The sequence below is a fragment of the Equus przewalskii genome, chromosome 2, assembly GCF_037783145.1.
Source record: "Equus przewalskii isolate Varuska chromosome 2, EquPr2, whole genome shotgun sequence".
In the NCBI taxonomy this organism is placed as follows: Eukaryota; Metazoa; Chordata; class Mammalia; order Perissodactyla; family Equidae; genus Equus; species Equus przewalskii.
In genome coordinates this window covers 108788448-108809607 of record NC_091832.1, presented here as the reverse complement: position 1 = coordinate 108809607, position 21160 = coordinate 108788448, and the positions used below count along the sequence as shown (strand labels likewise).

The window sequence follows — 21160 nt, the reverse complement described above, 5'->3', positions numbered from 1 at the left end:
ATCGCTAGTACACACTGACTGCAAGTTTAGTTTCCCTAAGTATTTTAAAATGCAAATATGCCCATAGGCTATTACTTGGCTATATTTGCTCCCATTCATCTCAACATTCACATGAGAGATGTCAGTTATGTTGATTTTGTTTCTAATTATTACCATAGTTTCTATACTGAAACCACAAGAGGAAAAAGGAAACAGAGTAGACAGAAGCACGAGTTTTCTATAACGAGCTGAGCTGTTTCTGTTCATGTATCAAATGCAGAATGGAAATATTGTCCTGTCATCATTTTATCAGTTCTAACAGCTTCATCTTGTATTCTACCTTTAAAATTCCTAAACCAACCTTTATTTACAATCAATTTTTAATTCTTCTTTTACCACATTCTCTCTCATGAGTATTCTAAGTCTCAAAGATTTGGGTTGAATAGTGACTAAATTCATCAGATTTGATTTCAAATCTCCACAAATTTAGAAATAGTGCCATCTCAGAGTCAGCTGTCACACTAACAGTAGATGGAAACCATCAGTAAAGCACCACTTGTCTTAAAATGAAAATACAACAGACTACAAAGTTATAATTGCTTTTTTTAAGCTTTATTTTAATAGTTTGATTTACAGAAAAGTTGTTAATATGGTATAGGGAGTTCCCACACACACCTCATCCAATTTCCCCTCTTGTTAATATCTTACAATACCATGTACATCTGTCACAACCAAGAAACCAACATTGGCACATTACTATTAACTAAATTCCGCACTTCATTCAGATTTTACTAGTTTTCCATTAATATCCTTTTTCTGCTTAAGCATCCCAGCCAGGATGCCACATTACATTTAGTCATCATGTCTCGTCTCTTCTGGTGTGACAATTTCACAGACTTTTCTTTTCATGACCATGACAGTTTTGAGTACCAGTTAAGAAATGTGTAGGATGTCCATCAATTTGATTTCCTCTGATATTCTTCTCATGTTTAGCCTTAGAGCTTTAGGGAAAAATAACATAGAGGGAGGAGAAGCGTTCTTCTCATCACATCTTATCAGGGTACAACACTATCAAAATGATTTATCACTGATGTTAACATTGATCATCTGGCCTAGGTAGCGTTTGCTGGATTGATCCACTATTATGTTATGCTTTCCCCCTCTTGCCTTATCCTACCCTTTGAAAGCAAGTCACTAAGCACAGCCCACACTCGAGTTAGTACTGGGGTAGGGAAGGGGGATTAACTCCACCTCCTAGAGAGAAATGGCTTTTTAAAATATAAAACTTTCTCAATTCCAGAAATATATATTGCATACCTCAAAGCATCCAATAATGCAATTGAGTGCTCATTTAACGCAAGTCACTATGCTAGGCACCTCAAATAAGAGACACAATCCTTCACCACAAGTTTATAAGATAATAAAGATTCCACAAGAAAAATGCAAGTTAAGTACTATAGCGTAGCAAAAAGGGAAAAATCAAATTCAGCTGGAGTAACAAAAAAGTTTCATAGAACAAGTAATATTTAAGTAAAGCATTCAAAGCTGAGTACAATTTTGACAAATATAAATAGTTGGGAAGATATTAAAATTCAAGATGGAGAAGAGAGCATTACAAAAAATGCAGGCATATACATACACACACTCTCTCATTCATTGATGTTTTAGCCCCTTAACCTAATGGAAGCATTCATTTAAAAATCTTCAGTAAAACTTTATAACTTAGCATAAGTGGATGGTGTATGGGCTGGATTGTGCCCAAATTCACGTCGAAGTCCTAATCCCCAGTATCTCAGAATATGACTCTATCTGGAGACAGTGTCTTCAAAAAGGTAATTAAAGGTAAATGAGGTCTTTAGGACAGGCCCTAATCCAATATGACTGGTGTCCTTGTAAGAGGTTAGGATACAGACAGGTACAGAGGGAAGCGGATGTGAAGACACACGGAGAAGGCCACCTACAGGCCAAGGGGGTAGGACTCAAGAGAAACCAAGCTGTGGACACCTCATCTCAGAGTTCCAGCCTCCAGAATCGTGAGAAAATAAATTCCTGTTGTTTAAGCCACCCAGTCTGTGGTATTGTTATTACAGCCCTAGCAAAGTAATACGGATGGAGAGTGAGAGATTCTAAATGGTCTAATTTGGCAAAAGTCCCCACGTGATTCAGTACTGAAGCCTTGCTATTGAATGGTTCTGCTGGTTAGTGAGATGCAGCGAGAAAATAAGAGGGTGCGATAAGGGCAGCCTTGGAAACAGCTCTGGATCTTTCAAGTTAAATTTCCTATAAACTTGTCCATTCCAAGACTAACCATAATAGCAACTTTTGCTCTTATTAAATCCGTTCTCCCCCCTAAAAAAGTACGCAGTGATTTCATGAAGCTCCTGTGGGTCTCTGCTGTGGCACGTTAGTCACCAGACCTGTGACACCATCTTCCCTGAGCAACTGCTGCAACGTACCGCCCCCAACGGTCCACAAGGTAAAAGCTTCACCTCGATCCTTTGTGTTGCATATCGGAGAAAAACATAAAGGGAAATAGAAAAGAAATTTAGCAGCATTTAAGCAGCACGTGTCTAAGACTAAACCTACTCCTAAACGTTGCACGCCACCGCACAAGCGGCCGCTCGGCCTGTCCTGACTGCAGCCGGCCCTTTCTCTGACAATCGTGTTTACACAGCCTTTTGGCGAGGCTTTCAGCATCGAGTGCAAATATTCCCAAGATATTTGACCAAAGACACCAAGACACAAACACTGAGAGCCCACTCTCGACACCTGCGCTCAGGAGCAGCAATTTCAGCGAAGACGGAGACGCGGAGCGTGTATCAGCACAGACCAAAAAAAACAGCCAGTTCCGTAAAACTTAACCCACGGAAAGATTAAGAAGCGGAGAACTGAGCCACCTGGCGCTCTGGAGACAACGGTGACTTTAGAAGCTTAGAACAAGAGCAAACGGGAAAGAGCACAGACTTCCCACCTTGCTCAGGAAACCAGCGCTCGCCAGCGCCTGGATTTCATGGTCTCGCGAGAAGTTTTTCGTTTCCCCCCGGTGTGCGCATGCGTCTGAATCGGAGGCCAGGCTTGCTGTCGGAACATAGAGCATGCGCCAGGAGGTGGGGACGACGCTGACAGGAGGGAGGGGCCATCTGGAAGGAGGTGGCCAACGGAAGGGGCGGAGCTGTGCCGGGGGCGGGGCGGAGGGAGAAGTCCTGTGGGCCCCGCCCCCCGCGGCGCGTCCCCGGAATAGCGTCAGCGGCGGTATAAGAGAGCGTGCGCGGGCGGACACGGCCTTTCACATCCGGGAGGCGTTGAGTGCGGGTGAAAGTTCGAGGTCGTGTCCGCGCGCTAAATGATGATTGGGACAGAACTTTTTCGCCTAGTGACAATGCAGGAGATTCAAGAGTTGTGTAGTGATAGATTGTGGTCGGCTTTGAAAGCCTCTGGGTTCGGAAGCCTGAGCGGACTTACGGGTTCATTAGGTCGCGCGGCGGCCACGTGCAGCCCTGGGCGCTGAGTGGAGGCCGAGCGCGGGCCTCGGGCGCAGGTTCAGTGTCCGGATGGCTCCGGGAAGAAAGTCATTAGTTTCACTCTCTGTCACGTGGCCATCTTCAGTCTACGCCGCCGCTGTTACATAGCAACAGCGCGTGCAGATTCCCGCCACGGTTTGATCCAGATGGTGAGTAGTACCTGTAGTTGTCCTTGCTGATCAGTTCTGGGATTGTGAATCTCCATGTGTCTTTGGGACCTGTCAGCTGTGGCAGTCTCCCTTCCTAGCCATGGAAGAGCATATTCTTGTTTATTGGCAAAGCTGTCACCATTTAATTGGTATCAGATTCTGACTTGCACAAGTAACATTCACCTGTAAAAATCTGGAGGGTGCTGGGTTATTGGGCGTACATCTAACTAGTGTTCAAATGTTCCTAGGAAGCTGAACTGATGGTTCCGATGAGTGATGGGAAACAACCAGGTACGTTCCTTTGTACTCATATTTCGGAGTTAAAATGAAACTTTTAGTGCTAAGGGATTGGAATGCCAAAACTGGCCCATTTTGCTGGCATTTTTGTAGTCTGAAAGACTAAAGGGCCAGCTGAGTAGAAAGTAGAAATCGTTGCTACGATCTCAGCACGGTGAAGTAAATACACGGACCAGAGTTTTCTAAAGCTGATTTTCTTCTCTTGCAGGTATTAGATCCAAAGTGATGGGTGGAAACTTAAATAGCATCCTGCCGTGCACTGTCATGCACGATTTTAAATCTCAACAGCTCGGGGATTGAGTGTGGTGAAATGTCTATTTTCAATATAAGCATGAATGTTACTTTTAAGTATGGTATTTAAGTAGAATAAGTGAGTGCTTCCTTGTTATAATTAAATAAAATTCTTGGTTCATCCGGATAATCAGTGTTCCCTGACTGAATAATTAATATGGGAAAGTCAGTCACAAATAATAGTAATAGTAAACAGACTGTCTCCCTGTCTACTGTTAGGAGCTCATGTGGAGGTAACATGAAGATTGTTGTAAGGTATCACAGCATTTGGGGAAAACTTACGCATAAAAACCAGTTTACCACTAAGGGAGACAGCAGTCTTTTTATACCACAAAAGATTAAGGCAACTATAGAAGGTGCAAAGCTAGGCACTTTATTTACACAAATGTGCACTGAACACTCATGTCTTTTAAAGGTCGCACTTAAGGTTTAACAAGGAAAAACAGCTACAATAAAGGCATATTTTATGGACCAAGTATTCTACTTCGGGGTTGAGCAAATTGTAGGCCACCTGTCAACTGTCCGTCCTTAAAGTTTGCCAATCTCTGGTCTGGGTAAAATTTCAGTGTGTTGCTTGCACCAGCACTGGAGTTCAATGATAAGGGCAGCCTGTAAGAAAGTTGCAGTAAAGATACATTTTTCCCACGTGTATCGCACAATTTTCCCAAGCCGTTGTACATGTATGTGCTGTCGTTATCTCTGGATGTAAATGCTTAAAAAGTTCCTTTATCAAAATCATGAGCTTTTAAAAAAGTCTACTGCTATTTCTACCTGACGTAGCATTGCAGTTCTGCAAAGTAGTAAACTGTAAAGCACCTGTAGGTCAGCACCAATTTTTTACAAAGCTGAGGATTCACAAAAAAGACATTTTGATGCAGAAGGGTAAAGTTCCTCCTTGGCGACTTAGCCACTTAAGAGTTACTTGCACCGTTAATCCTAAAGTTCAGGCCAACCTCTTCACCTCTTTATGCTTCTATCCCTTGGATATGAGTCTTTAAACTAGCTGGGATTTGGGGAAGGGCTCGATATTGGCAGTCATTCTCATATGTGGTATGGATTGCTGCAGTATCGTGAGGGGCATACCTTTTATATTTGGACAAAGATTTTGCATTGCTGCCCAGAATGTCCTTGAAGGGTGCATAGTAAGCAACTCTGGGAGGTAGAGGGAAAACTTGCCTTTAGACTGGAGAACTGTGGGGGAGGAATACCATTGCCAGCATTGGGACTCTTCTGGAGTTTGGAGTCCTAGCCTTTAACCAGCTGTCTCCGTTTGCCCTCTAAAACTAGGAATGCCATAAAGTCTTAGCGGCCTTTTATAAATCAACATGAAGTGCATAGCCACTTAATGCAGTGCCTAACATAACTGGTGTGAATTAAATCAGTTGAAACAAATAGTTATTCAGAGCTTTTCCCCACTATGTAGGCAGGGAAAGCACTTTTAATGGTGTATTTCTATTAAATGGGACTGTACCTGGATAGTCTTAGAAATCTACAGTTTGAAGTCAATTACCAGAAAGTTGCAGTAGATGGCACTCTTATATCATTGTACAGAAAACAATGGAGCATGATGCTAAGTTAACGTTTCTTATTTTACAAAGTTACCGGTTTGAAGTAGTTAAAAGTAATGAGTAGATAATGTTAAATAAGGTGGATAAGTTACGTGGTGCATCCAACAACTTGAAGGCATTCTTTACTGTGTTACCAGGAATTCAAATTTTGCTGTAACATACACAGGTAGCTAGATGTGTTTTTCTCTGGTTGCCATTCATTCAGGAATGTATTGTGACTGATCTTATTCCAGTCTAGGTTTATCATGGAATTCTTTATTTTTTGGCCCTCGGTTTCCCCACTTGACAAAGGCTACAGAGATAGATGTGTGAAGATATCTTGTCAGCCTTTCGAAAAGAATCTGAGCTTAAAAATTACATAAACAGTGCCACTCTTACCTTGAGTGTAGTAAAGGGCATTTTTATGTTAAATGTGGGCACTTAATATGAATCCATACACCATGTTCAATTCTAAGGAGTTCTCAATCCAAATAAATGAAAACACTTCTCTGCACAGTGTATATTAATCTCTGGAGAATGCTGAGAAATAGGCAGAAGAGATAAATAAGGCTCAGGTGAGAGTAAAGAAGAGCATCTCCAGTGAAACTAATTTGAGTAGGCAAATGCTAGTTAAGGATAATAAGTATTACACTGAGGTGTCTGTAACCAGAAATGTTCACAAATTCTCAGAAGCAGCAAAGGGCTACACAATTTTTGTCACAACACAAAGCAGAATCGTGCATCTCAGTCTCCGTCAGTTATCATCTCTGGCTGAGTGCTAATAGTGGAAGCTGAAAATTTTCCAACAGATTCTTTAAATACTATTGAGGTTTCCATGAATTAAAGTTTGGTGACACTTTTTATCCAAGGTACAAAGGCTGAGACTTTGGTATAAACACCAGGCGAATCTTTGACTCCACAGCCATACCCCCAGGAGGTCACCCCGTACACAACCCAGGTCTCTCCTGGCCGTTCACACATGAGTGGTCCTCCACTGTCTCCCTGGCAGCTGTCCGCACGTTTGTGTTCAAGGAGGTTTCCAGCACAGAGCATCCTTCCTGTAAACTGACCCTTGTAACGTTCCTCACAAAACCTCTTGGGAAGTAAGGGGATGGCAGCTTGCTGCAGAGTTCTTGAATAGGCTCGTCCTGTCAGACGACATACCTGAGTTAGATTCCAGCTAAAGATCTTACAGAAAAGAGCTACATTTAACAGTTTAATGAACATTTAATAGTCTTGAAATGGAAAGCCTTATGGTGGCATTAGTGTAGTTTAAATGAGTGATAACTAAATGGTAAATGGCATTAGCTGCCTTTTTTAGTGTTTGTACTTAGCATACTCTTACCCGTCACTCATCTATTTCTCAGTACTGAATTTTTTGAGAGCATTTGTGCAGGCTTTTAGTATTTGAATTCTGTATATTAAAAAGCTGAGGATGCATTCATGCTGGTTTTGCATTAACATTCCCCTAAGATTCATCTACTTCATTGAATTTTGAGAATTAATAAGCATATGAAAGTGGGAACTATTCTAAATAGAAACGTGGTATTTCATAAAGATGATTCAGAAACAACACATTCCTGTATACAGACTGGCTTAGGTTTAACCGCTGGATGTTAGTGTCCCCTATTCCCTGGTAAGCTGCTCAGTCTTTATTTAGTGGCTACAATGTATAATAGAGTGTCCTCCATGACAGCCTTTTCTTGGATCTAACTCCCACCATTATGGCCTGATCCTAAATACTCATCTGGAATAATTCATCCATAATAATACGCATTCTGTGAAATATACTTCCCTAGTCATTTCTTCAGCTGTGGTGTCCACGGGAAGGTGATGACCTTCCTGATGCAGTGATCATAATTCTAACAGGTATATTCAGCCTTAGAGCTGATTCGCCTCATCCTTCAGCAGGGTGTGCTGAGAAGGCATTTACTCCCTGTCATCCAGGAAATGGTTCCTCTTTACGGTTTATCTCAGGATTGGTCCCAGTGCTTTTTCAGTATTCTACACGTACTACAGGTGTTCTACATGTTGCTGCAATGAAATAGGATAAGTCTAAAGTCCAGAGTTAATGTAGCATGGGATAAAATGAACACAAATGTTTATATTTAGTAAATGAAACCTTATTGAAATTATCACCTGTAGAAATACTTAACATGATGCTCTTTACAAGAGTAGAATTATCAGTGTAATTATTTTTGATGGCGAGCAGTCAACCTTTCATTTCTCCTTATTCAGGAGTCATTTGTGAATCAAGCACCTAATCCAGGCAAAACCTAGCTCTTTTGTTTCAAGAACCATCCTAAGCAAACACTAGGTGATAGATGCTGAATCAACTACAGCAAGACAATACAGAAGGCTGTTTGCCTGAGAAGAGCATAAACTGAACACTATTCCTGGGGATTGAGAGGTGGGAAGAATGGGAGAGCAGGGGATGAAACAGAAACTTGAGTGGGTTGGATCCCTCCACTTCAACCTCAGCAGCTCTGCTTTTGTCTTGCATATTTAGAAATTCTCCCTAAGATTTAGTTTGATAAAGGGCTCCATTACAAAAAAAACATCAAACACCAAAGCCCTTTGCTGGGGTAGCTACATCAAGGTCTTGGGAAAGCTTCTTAAAATAGAGACAGCCAGGCCCAATCTCTTCTGTCACCTCACTAGTCTGGGGAATTAAAAGTAAGAGGATTCTCTGCCCCTTAAACTCTACAGGCAACTGAGTTGTGTCAGTTTGTGCTAAAGTTCTAATCTGAATCCATTATACATACATGCATCTCACACTTGGCAGAATTTCTGAACAACTAAGTCTGAACCCGTTCAAAATTTACTACCCGTTGTACGTCAAATGTACAGATCATCCCAGACACAAGAAGGTGCCCAGATGTGATTTGCTCCTTTGTATGATTTCCAATACCTGTGTCTCCCCATCCTGTTATGTAACAGTTGGAGGCAGTTTTCTGTGGCCTCTCTCTCCGGAATGGCAAACAGGCTGGCAGAACGTGACTGCTGAATCTGGCACACTGCTCTTCTGGTCCTCGTAGTCTGATCAGGGCAATGTCGTAGTCACTGCTCTCTGGTCGATAGTCCGGGTGAATCACAATTTGTTGAACTCCAATTTCCTCTTCAAACTCCTCCGGCACCAGAGTGTGGTAATCCCCAACCCGAACAGCGTAGTTCCTAGTGCTGTTACCATACCTGAGAGGCAGAGAGAGCTAATGAGAGGCTTGTTTCAAATGCTGGAAACGTAATTGTCAGCAAGGAAGGTTAACAGGGATACCGTGAGCCTTTCTTCCAAATCATTAGCCCCTTTGGTAAAGTTAACCTTTGTTTCCATTTCTCCAACCCCACTGCTAAAGGTACTAGAAACCGAGAGTCAACACTTCTTTTCTTCCTTTGTTTCACTATTTAGTCCAGGTTACCATCTATTTTCTGAGAAGGAGCAAATGTGGAGGATGAATGGAAAATAAGGGCTAATCGTTAACCTGTCATTTCCCCACCAAATGAAAAAGGATCAAAACAAGTACAATAGTATAGGGCAAAATTATTGTCCTGTATTTGCTGTCTTCGCTCTTCTGTCATTTCCAAGGTTGTTAGTTCATCATGGAGCTCCACAAGGGCAGAAACCAGGTCCAATCTTTGAACCCCTCAGAGCATTCAGCCCCATCCACTTTACTCCCCTTTCCTGTGAACGAATGCAAACCAAAACTCTCTTTTCAGGGCAACGTATATTCATTATATTCTCTCATTTCTTTAGATCTTTGCTCAAATGTCACCTCAATGAGACCTACTTTGTCGCTCGTATGTAAAATTGCAGTCCACCCTTCCTTGTCCTCTCATCCTCCAGCACTCCCAGTGTTTTTAATCTGCCCTACTTTTCTCTTTTTTTTTCTTTTTTTAGCATTGACCACTTTTGGCAGATAAAAGGAAAGGATTGAGAGGTTTTGCAAGAGTGATTGTGGTATCTCTGGATATAAGAAGGGAAGTCATAAGCAGAGATGGAAATGAAAACACTAGTGGAGTCAAAGGATTAAAGTCCAGTGGGGTTGAAGGATTGCAGGGCTGTAAAACTGTAAAGATAGGCGGCAGTAAAGTATGAGATGCTTGAAATCAGAATTTCAGAAGTGTGTAGTATCTGGGGAATTGGCGGCCTGGGTCTCCCGTTGGGAGTGGGTGGCTGAGATGAAGTGGAGACCATGCTCACTGTGAGTGAGGAAGTTAGGGAACTAAAAGGGAAAGGTGTTGAAAACTAGGTCATTAAGAAGGTCGTCAGCAGTGGCAGAAGGGGAAGTGAGCGAGGTGCTGAAATCCTCAGTGAGAAGGCGGAAGTAACCAGAAGGTGGGTCACGTCATGTCTTCTAGGCCACTACTCAACTGGGGGCAGTTTGCACCCTAGATGACATTTGGCAATGTCTGGAGACACTTTTGGTTGTCACAACTGGGGTGTGTCTATGTGTGTTGCAGGCATCTAGTGAATAGAAGACCACGCACAGGACAGCCCCTTAGAACAAAGAATTATCTAGCTCCAAATGTCAGTAGTGCTGAGGCTGGAACTCTGCTCGAGGCAGATGTATCAGAATCAAGGTATGTTGGTTGAAAAACAGGCTGAGAGCTCTCAGTTAGTAAATGTTGTTTCTATTTTAATTGAATAGTCTCTCATGGAAAAAGTCATATACATTAAAAATATATGTGCATTCACTGAATCAGCAAACGTGCTGCATTCCTGCTTAACGGGGCTTCGCGGTTCTAGGTGGTTCAGATTGATCAGTGAACAATAACATGCAGATTCTTGTCCTTGAATACCCTTTATTCACAGCAGGGGGAGACAGAGAATAACATGCATAATAACGACTAAGTTAGAAATGTTTCATAAATCTTTGGAATGGAATTTAAGAAATTATCTTAAACTTCACTGTCCAGTACAGTAGCCACTAGCCACATGTGGCTGTTGGAGCACTTGGAATGTGGTTAGTCTGAATTGAGATGTGCTAGAAGCATACAGCATGTACAGGATTTCGAATACTTAGTATGAGAAAAAGAGTATTAAATATAGCATCTCGATAGATAATATCAAATATCTCAAGTTTTATATTTTGCAATGATAATATTTTGGATATACCAAGTTAAATAAAATATACTATTTCATGTGTTTGGTTATTTTTAATGTGGCTACTAGGAAATTGAAAGTTACATATATGAGTTGCGTTTGTGGTTCACATTACATTTCTCCTAGACGGCAGTGGTCTAGAGAAAGTTTGTCATAAACTGGGCATCTGAGTTTATTATATTTCTTTAATGCAGTCTCTTATGTTGCTTCAACTTTTAAGCTTGCATTATGAGACTCCCTTCATATGTCAACTTTTTATATCCTTTCCAATAATTACATTACTGTTCAACCTAAAAAAAAGTTTCTAGTGCAACAATATTTTCCATTCTTTGAAAAAGAGCTGTGACACTTGGCTAAAATAATCCTTGCATCTAAACTGGCTGTTAAATATATTCAACATTCTTTAAAAATTGGGTCTTCAGGCACTGGCCCGGTGGCACAGCAGTTAAGTTTGCATGTTCCGCTTCAGCAGCCCAGGGTTCACCGGTTCAGATCCCGGGTGTGGACCTACACACTGCTTGTCAGGCCATGCTGTGGCAGGCATCCCACATGTAATGTAGAGGAAGATGGGCACAGATGCTACCTCAGGGCAAGTCTTCCTCAGAAAAAAGAGGAGGGTTGGTGGCAGATGTTAGCTCAGGCTAATCTTCCTCAAAAAAAAAAAGGTATTCAGGGGGTGGGTGGTGGGCCAAAGGGGTAAAGGGACACATATGTATGGTGACAGATAAAAACTAGACTATTGGTGGTGAACAGGACGCAGTCTGTACAGAAACAAATATAATAACGTACACCTGAAATTTACACAATATTAAACAAACCAATATGACCTCAATAAAACAAAATAAAAACTTGGGTCTTCAGCCAGTAAACAAAAAAACAGGACATTATTACAACAGAGAAATTTCTTTTTAAAATAATCTCAGTGTTAAAGTCTTGGGAAACCTTGCTTTAATGTGTCACTTCATGTGTGGACTACTGCAGTGTTCTCCCAAATGGCCTTGCTGCTGCAAGCTGTAACCTTTTCAATCCATCCTTCACTCTGCAGCCAGAACAATGTTTCCACCTGATGATAGAACTACTCTTCTGAATACCCTTCAGTGGGTCCCCACTGTGTACATAATAAAGTTCAAATTCCTTCAGTGATACACAATCCCATCCAAGAATGGCCCTTGTCCACCTCTCTGATACCAGCCTGTTCTCTGTGCTCCTCGTTTTAGCTGCTTGAAGAGGTATTTCACAAACCTGTCTTTATTCAAACCACTTGCAGTATCATTCCCCCTTCCCTTATTCCTAAAATGGCAGAAACTGATTTTATCTTTCAAGTCTCAAGTCAAGAATCTCCTGGGAAGTTCTTCCTGATCCCTACCCTGCCTAAAAACTGGCTAATCCTTCTTTTGAAAATTCCCAGTAGTACTATCTTAGCATTTATAGCAATTTCTAGGACTTGTTAAAATGTCAGGTCTCCCCCAATAAAGGCTCCTCGTGTGTGAGGACCATGTCAGTGCTCACTTTTGTGTCCTCAGCACCAAGCAAACTATTTGGCACAGAGAAAGCTCTTAATAAATGTGTGTTCAACAACAACTTTTGAAAGACATCCGTGTCCACGTATATACTTACACTGTCATCCCTAACTTACTGAAATTAAAGAGACATCTTACCAATCCTTGCAACATCACCACATAAGTTTCTATTCATAAAAAAGAAAAATAGAACACTCAAAGATTTAATGTTCTTGTTAATGCTGGCTGATCAGCAAAACCACCTGTACCACTTTTATTATTATTATTATTTTTTTTTTGCTTTTTGGTGAGGAGGATTGGCCCTGAGCTAACATCTCTGCCAGTTGTCCTCCATTTTGTATGTGGGATGCCACCACAGCATGGCTTAATGAGTGGTGTGTAGGTCCTCGCCCAGGATCTGAACCTGCGAACCCTGGGCCACCGAAGATGAGCACACAATCTTAACCACTATGCCACTGGGCTAGCCCTGTACCACTTTTAAAAATACAAATGTCTAGGCCACACGGTCTCTGAGTATATCAAATTAATAGGACTGATGTAGGACCATAGGTGATTCAAATGCACAGTCAGGCTTGAGAACCACTGAACCAAAGACTCGAAAAGGCATGGGCATAGCTCCTGCCTCAGCATGCCTGGAATTTCACCGGGTGAAGTGAGCATCCTAAGAGATAGCAACACACAAAAACCATACGATGTTCCATACACATATACTGTGTTCTGGGATCAAGTAGATTTCAGCAGGCACTTTTGAGTATGCCCTCAAATTAGTTTGCTCACCAGTCAGGAGCTGATATTAAACTGAGAATAAAAGTAAAATATTCACCTGAAGGAAACAAGAACCATTCTTGTCAAAATTAAGTTCTTTATTAGTACCTATAGTTTTAAAGTTGTCCTGATTTAAGGAAATGGACCAGCTAAACCTAAGCATTGATTCCCACATTGTTTTCACTCCAATTATTCTTAGAACAGATTTCATGTTTCAAATTTGAAGAGCATCTGGCACAAGCCTAGATTAGTTTGCTAACCAAATATTTGTCTTCTAGTGTCACCTCTCCTAGTGGGTGTGATTATATACTTCAGGGATTAACACTTTGAGGTTCCCAATATGTCTGTGGACTTTGAAAGCATTAACTATGGGTCTAAGCTTCTCAAGAAAACATATGAAGGAATCCTCTTTTGCAGCATATTTCAAAGTCTTTCTAGTTGAGCTTTTGTTATTTTGATAGACTTTATTATATTCAAAAATGTTTCTAAAACAAACATTTCAGGTTTTGGCTGACACACCATTCAGTTGTTTGCTTTGCTGAAATGCCTTCAACTCCCCCTCAAATAAAAATTGGATGCAATTCCCAGACAACTTGAGCAAGAGAAGATCTGAGACACAGCAGTTTGGTAAAATCCAATATCCCAATTTCTCTGAGATTCTAGAATTAAAATAAACAACAGCAAATTACTAGTATTAAAAATAGAAGAATTAATTCAGGTTGTGGGGTCGTATTCTTTATGTGTGTTCCACAGATGGATTCATCTCTCCAAAAAGACAGTATTTTATATCAGCCTGCGTACATCTGCTATTACTAGAATGTGCTTTTCTCTGTTGTCTGGATGAAACTCAAAAAGTAGTTGACTAAAGTTGCTTGTGTATATGGTTCCAGTTGCTCAGGGAGAAGTGACCTTCTCTGTAGGCACTGTCCCTTAACATACATACAGTGTGTGTTCAGGAAATGGTTTTAGCGTGATTGATGATACTATGTATATCACCAAAACCAGGTCCTTAAGAACTCTCCTCCACCATAGACTGTGTCTTCATGCAACATATGCACCTGACACACTGTGCTCTGAAAAGTCAGTCCCATTACCTCTGTGCATCATCTTTCTAATTACAAAGATCTAGACATTTCTGATTTTCAGAGCAACAATCTCTGTTTCCAGCTGCTATGGCATGTCTAGGCAGAAAGTCAAAAAGATAAAATCACGTAAAGCTATATTCTTGAACAGACCAAATTTGCAGTAGAATTAAAGAATTAAGAGAGTCTTTGTTTCAGTACATTCTTTCCTCCAAAATGGTGTTTGTTATCAGAATAAGCAATTAAAAGGAATTACTTTAATATTCAGGAATTTTTCTCTCAATTATATTGCTGCACCACCTCAAAGGGTCACTTCATGCTACTTGTAGTTGTGATTTAGAGTAGAAAATAGCCAAAGCAAGCAGTTTATATTGTGTGAGATTCACAGGGAAACTACAAAAAAACTTAATTTATCCAATTTCCACTTCAAACTGCCAACAGGATATTGCATTGCAAAGTCTGTATTGCATTAACACTAGGAAAAACATGAAAAATAAGATAGAGGCCTTTAAATGGTGATTCACCAACTACCTCAGTTACCCTTATTACATTGTCATAGAAGAATGTTCTGGACACCTCACAATATGTGAAAGCTAAGAACAAATTAGAGGTGGATTACTAGAACTCTGTCAGCCATCCAATAAAGTATGCTTATCATGTAAAGAGACTACATAAAATGAATGTAGCTGAGGATGATGGAGCTGAAGTAATTGCATTCTGACCTCATCCTCCCCAGGCCATCATTCCTAGATTATTCTGATATGAGGGTTACATAAAAGAGTGTGTACTCTGTGAAGGCAAAACAAATAAATATAAAAAGATATCATCCCCTAGAATACAATAACACGGTAATATCATCAGTGCAAGAATTAGGCCCCAAAGAAGACTCGATGAACAGGAAACCCCCAAATATACAGTAGTCCAGTAGTTAACGAAGCAGTGGAGATGCAAATAGAAAGAAACAGGGGTAAGAGAACTCATTTCAAAATAGGAAATCCAGTCCCTCACCAGTGGGCCTGAAGTTAGACTCGCAAGAAATCTCAAAGGAAAGCAACCTCTCAGAACGCTTCTGCACCACAGCCTCTACTATTCTAGAGGAAACGTATTTTTGCAAATTTCAGTGTTTCTGATGATTAAAGGAGGGTTACTTCAAAGTCCCTGAAGCCAGAAAAACAAAATGTGGAGCTTGTTCTAATCACTGGTGACTATCCTTATGCCTTTTAATAAACTTACTGCAATAAAGACATGAGCTGTAGCGTCCTCAGGCCCTTCCAGACAGGCAGTCTGTGACGTCGGGTAAAGGTTACAGGCCAAGTCGGATGGCTGTGTAACACAACTGCAAAACAACGTTCTCCCTACTAACATTAAAGAGCTTCGCGTTATATCTAAGTACATCAAAATGCTGCATATCATGATCTTTTTAATCATCTGTCTTTATCTTATACTGTGCAAATAATGGGAAGAAACTCAGAATGACATATGGAAGGAGTTATCTGGTGATCTAGGATTAAAATACCACCATCCTCTAAAGAGTCCAACATTCTTAACTATATCCACTATCTGGCAACCGAGCCCCCTCTTTCATCGTGCAGCAATCATTTAGGAGTATCTACTACGTGCCAAGTAATATACTAGACACTTGGTTTATAAACACAAATGAGACAATTACTGACTTTAAGCAATAATGTAGGAAGAGCAGGCCAAGGGAGAAATAATGACATGTAAACAAACAAATCCAAGCATGTACCTAAAAAAAAGGTCTTCTGGAGAGCCCAAAAGTGAGATCAAAGTTTTCAACCTCAAGTGCAATTTTGGGCAATTTCCCTACTTTAAATACTTTAAGCCTTGAACCCCTAAGACTATAACTTTTAGCAGAGACTTGAAAACAAGGAGTCTTGACCAAGAGGACGATAATCTAAAATGAACCTACTCAATTATTTTTCCTAAACTCTAAATCCCAAGACAGTCTTCTCCAGTTCTCTGCAGTTTCCCGTCTTATTCTTTTCCACTAGTCAGTGGAATGAAATCATCCTGTATTCCCTACTTTTGCTAACAATAATCTTTAATTTCCCTTTTGGAACCCCAAGATAATCATAGCCAATGTCTGTTAGGACTTTCACCGTTTATAGAATATTTTCACATACTTTGCAGATCATTTGTTCCTCACTGTGGGATGCCATTGCCTTCATTTTACAGATGAGAAAACTGAGGCTCCAAGAGGTGAAATAATTTCCACCAAGATAAACCGTTAACAGTTGGAGGAGCTAGAACTGTAACCCGGTCTTGATGTCCAGGTCCAAATCTCTTGATACACAGCACCACATTCTCCTGATTTCTGTCACAGAGTCTCTGCCTTCTCTCCCTCCTTGTCTTTGCCATCTTCTGTCTCCATTACAGTAGCCTTATAACTAGTCTCCCTCAAGTTCCCATCGTAGTGGGTCTTAACCACTTGGTAACACGGGCCAACTTGAGTCACTCCATATAAGCATGTCTGAAAAGATTTTTCATATAATTTGAAGTTCACTCACAAACCCCTAGATTAATAACTTTGCTTTACTCCCTCAGGTTTCCCATACATCCCCAAATGACTCATCTCCTAAAACTCCTCTATGATCATATTTCAAGGCTCAGCCTTTAGTGGTTTCCCACTGCCTAGTGAATGAAACAAATTCACTACCCTGACCTTCCAGGCCTTTCCTGCTTCTCTACTGTCAGTCTACTATACAAATTCTAGATCCACTCTCCGAACTAGTAACTGTCATCCTTCAGATATGTCTGATGCTTTCTCACAACTATGCTCTCAACATTAGACGTCACCTACCTCCAGCCTCTACCAATTCATGAATCCAGCCTCCCTGCTTCTGTCGGAGCTGCCCAAGACTGATTAACTTTGCGGGCAACTGCATTACACTGCTGACTGGTATTAAGGTTGCAGGAAACTAAAACCCATCAGGTCTTTTTCACTTGTGCTGCATTCAAGCCAAGTTTCCTGGAACTAAAGACAACATTTTACTTGGGCTTTATTCCGTATTTCTTATTAGAATCAGCCTCTTAAGATCTTTTGCCATCATGGATCCTATCTTCCAACATATTACTTGTCCCTACCAATCTCCTGGCATCCAAAAATAGAATTAACTTACTATCAGTGTCCTTTTTCAGTTTAGTGATTAAGATGTTGAATAGGACAAGGATAAGTATCCTGTCACCTCCATTATATTCTTCCTTATCATCATTCTTCAAATATCCAGACCATATTCTATTCTATCCACTAAGCAAGTGGTTCTTAACATTTAGTGTACATAATCACCCAAGATGCTTGATTAAATGCAAACTCCTGGGTCTCAGCTCCAACAATTCAGTAGATCTGGAGTAGGGGCCCAGGAATCTAGATTTTTAACAAGCTCAATGTATCTGATATTGGGGTGAAGAGACCACTTTTTAAAAATGATGCCCTAAACTTTTTTTGATCCTGTTTTTTCAGCAGCATTAATGGCTCCCTCCCCTGGGCTCCTATAGCTACATTGAAAACTCTTTTGAAAGCAAGGATCCTATCTTTCTTGTTCTCCATTACACCTCTAGGGCAGAGCACATTCCTAGGAGTATTAGGGGCTCTGTAACTTTTTGTTAATGAATGAATATAATCTTTATTGTCTGTGCCATTCATGTAACATATGAATGTATTGAACCCATTGGTATATAGATGAACTCTCAAACTCAAGTATTATCCAAGAAATGACAAAAGCTATGTAAAATATAGACTTGTGTCTTCTGCAGCACCAGAAGATGGAAGATTACTCCATAAAAATTTATCAAAATAGATAAGAGGAAGTGAATAGAGATCCTAGAAATCAAGATATATGACACCTTGCCATACAATACAGTTGACATAAATCAGTGGGTGAAAAACGGAATGTTCAATAAAAAGTGCTGGGAAAACTATCCATAAAGAAAAGTGTACCTCATACCATAGACCATACACAAAAATACACTGTAAACAGATTTAAAAATCTAAACATGAAAAGCAAAACTATAAAGTTTTTTATTAAAAAACTAAGATATAGTACCTTCATTATGGTGCTAGAGAAGGATTTTTTAAATAAGATATACAAAGAGTTTATAAAACTTGAAAAATTGACACATTCAAATATATTAAAATTAAAATATCTTCATAAGAAAAAGACCTTAAAGAAGTGCAAGGACATGCCCCAGATTGAGAAAAGGTATTTGTAACGGATAACAATAGAGACTTTGTACAGAGATCATATTAAAAAATTTTAAAAATCAATTACAAAAAGAAAATCCAATAGAAAAATAAGCAAAGAATATGAACAAAGATTTCATGAAAGAGGAAGACATTAATTAGGGAAATGGAATTAAAAAGAAATCCAGGGGCCAGCCTGGTGGCATAGCGGTTAAGTTTGTGCACTCTGCTTTGGTGGCCTGGGGTTCACCGGTTCAGATCCCAGGCACAGACCTACACACCACTTATCAAGCCTTGCTGTGGCAGGCATCCCACATATAAAGTAGAGGAAGATGGGCATGGATGTTAGCTCAGGGCCACTCTTCCTCAGCAAACAGAGGAGGATTGGTGGCAGATGTTAGTTCAGAGCGAATTTTCCTCAAAAAAAAAAAGGAAAAAAGAAATCCAAAAACTCTAAGATTGGCAAAAATTAAAAATGTTGATAGCATCAAGTTGAGGTGCGGATGTGCGAAAACAACAACTTACACATGCCATGATATATAGACTGATACAATTAGTTTAGAAAGTAAATGAGTAGTGCCTAATAAAATTGAATGGCAGGGCTGGCCCTGTGCCTGAGTGGTTAAGTTCACACACTCCGCTTCGGCAGCCCAGGGTTTCGCTGGCTCGAATCCTGGGTGCAGACATGGCATCTCCCATCAGGCCACGCTGAGGTGGCATCCCACATGCCACAACTAGAAGGACCCACAACTAAAATATACAACTATGTACTGGGAGGATTTGCAGAGGAAAAGCATAAAAAAAAAAGAAGAAGAAGAAGATTGGCAACAGTTGTTAGCTCAGGTGCCAATCTTTAAAAAAATAAAAATAAAAAATTGGGGGCCAGCCCAGTTGAGCAGCGGTTAAGTTCGCACATTCCACTTTGGCGGCCCAGGGTTCGCCGGTTCTGATCCCCGGTGCGGACATGCACCACTTGACACACCGTGCTGTGGTAGGCGTCCCACATATAAAGTAGAGGACAATGGGCATGGATGTTAGCTCAGAGACAGTCTTCCTCAGCAAAAAGAGGAGGATTGGCAGAGTTAGCTCAGGGCTAATCTTCATCAAAAAAAAAAAATAATAAATAAATAAAAAATTAAATGGCGCCCATACTCCAGGACCCAGCAAAATGCGTCCACATGGGTGTACCCAGTGAGGCATGTAATGGCTATCTACTAGAGCATTGTTTTTTAAGAATGAAGGAATGGAAACCACTGAACTATCTATCAGTAGGGGAGTAAATAAACAGTGGTTTAGTCTTATAATCGGAGTTAAAATTCACAGGCGGTTACAGCAAACAAAATCTACATGGATGGACTGCAAAGATACAATGAGGCCATACAATATCACCTATGAAAAAATGTAAAATAGATTTTTGCTTGTAAGAATTTTTCAACAAAATGGTACATTTTTATTTAAAGTTTTCTATTATGACCATTTTCAAACACACAAAATTAGAATAGTATAGTGAAACTCCTTGTACTCATCACCTTGCTTTAGTAGTTTTCAGTATTTTGCCAGCAATTGGTATACATTTTTAAATACCAAAATTCATGCTGAGGGAATGGCCGTTAAGCAGGGCCCATGACAGCACAGGACAAGGAAAAAGGAGAGCTGGGTTCTAGTGCAGCCACTGCCACCATGCGCAGTGTGGCTCGCACACACTGGCTTTCTCTGCGTGGCCTCCCTTCTGAACTAGGAAGACTTCAGATTGGACTGATAAAAGGTTTGGGACAAGAGGGAATAATCAGGATCCAAGCTGACTTTCTAGAAGGGACAAATAGAGAAATCTAAAAGACACAAAATACCAGGAAGACCCAAAGGATCAGAAACAGTAAAACTGCACTCAGGACTCCTTAGCATTCACAACTAGAGAACCTGAGGTCTCCTCTAGCTCTGCGGGGATGCGATTTCACCCTCAGATATGTTTTGGGGGGAAGCACTAACATAGCCGCCTCCCCTCCAAAAACCCATCTTCTCCTCTCCCTAAATCTGGAGTTTGCTTTAACACCTGGGTAGCAAGTAGCTTCCTGAGAGCGCTCTTTGCTCCTCACATTACCTCTCTCCCCTCCAGTGCTGGCGCAGACAGGGCAGGCCTACAGCCTGGTCCTGATACCCCAAGTTTCTAGTATGCTGTAAAGCATGCAGGGACTGGAATAACTGGCAAATAAGAGCCAAACTGAGTTGTTTGGAAAGGTGGACATGTACCTCTTGAAGCAGTGTGCCGCTGTAAGGACCCAGCAGCTACTCAGGAGCGTGGCCCCACACAGGAGCCTGCCATCTCCATGGGATGACTTCAACCGAAGGGACACCTGCCAAGGCCAGCCACCCCTAGGAAGAAAGTAAGCCACTCCTCAGTATCATAAAAGGCAGAAAAGCAAAGTACCCCTTAAAGCAATGACTTACAAGGCTTATAGGTGGAAGGAAAGGAGAATAACAGGAGCTCAAGGATATGAGATCCCTTCCTACTTTGAAAAGATACCCCTACAACCCTGCACAGACCACCCTGAAGCTTTCCTTAAAGGCATTTGTATGCATCGCCCCATCTCTACATTCTTGGGAACAAGTTGAGTCTTCTTTGTATTTCATGATTTGATGGGGATTTTCTCTCCTCACTCTACCTCACCCAAGCAGCCTAAAGAAGTATTTAATAAACAAAGTGCTGGTT

The 21160-nt window shown here is 40.8% G+C and overlaps 1 protein-coding gene, 2 long non-coding RNA genes and 1 other non-coding gene across 10 annotated transcripts in view; 2 read left to right on the top strand and 2 right to left on the bottom strand.

The window, feature by feature from the left end:
* Positions 1-569: 569 nt before the first annotated feature.
* LOC139081832 (uncharacterized) lies at positions 570-3038 on the bottom strand. Its single transcript, XR_011537245.1, has 2 exons — positions 2749-3038; positions 570-2475 (listed from the first exon to the last, which is right to left on the bottom strand). It is a non-coding gene; the product is annotated as an uncharacterized lncRNA (long non-coding RNA).
* Positions 3039-3200: 162 nt separating this feature from the next.
* On the top strand, positions 3201-4367 carry LOC139081831 (uncharacterized). Its single transcript, XR_011537244.1, has 3 exons — positions 3201-3649; positions 3898-3940; positions 4155-4367. It is a non-coding gene; the product is annotated as an uncharacterized lncRNA (long non-coding RNA).
* LOC139082149 (small nucleolar RNA SNORA24) lies at positions 3700-3830 on the top strand. The gene has a single exon (XR_011537876.1). It is a non-coding gene; the product is annotated as a small nucleolar RNA SNORA24 (small nucleolar RNA).
* Positions 4368-4589: 222 nt separating the features above from the next.
* The window catches only part of PRSS12 (serine protease 12), a 70968-nt gene continuing 54397 nt past the window's right edge, over positions 4590-21160 (bottom strand). For 2 of the 7 annotated variants that reach the window (XM_008530027.2, XM_070609241.1), the window contains 3 exons: positions 20701-20823; positions 8696-8976; positions 4590-6932 (listed from right to left, as the gene is read on the bottom strand). In XM_008530027.2, coding sequence (XP_008528249.2) covers positions 6625-6932; positions 8696-8976; positions 20701-20823 — 712 coding nt within the window. In that variant the 3' untranslated portion in view covers positions 4590-6624. Of the gene's footprint in view, positions 7819-8695; positions 8977-20700; positions 20824-21160 lie in introns of all 7 variants that reach the window. The other 5 variants (XM_070609244.1, XM_070609238.1, XM_070609239.1 and 2 more) reach the window with 4 other exon arrangements.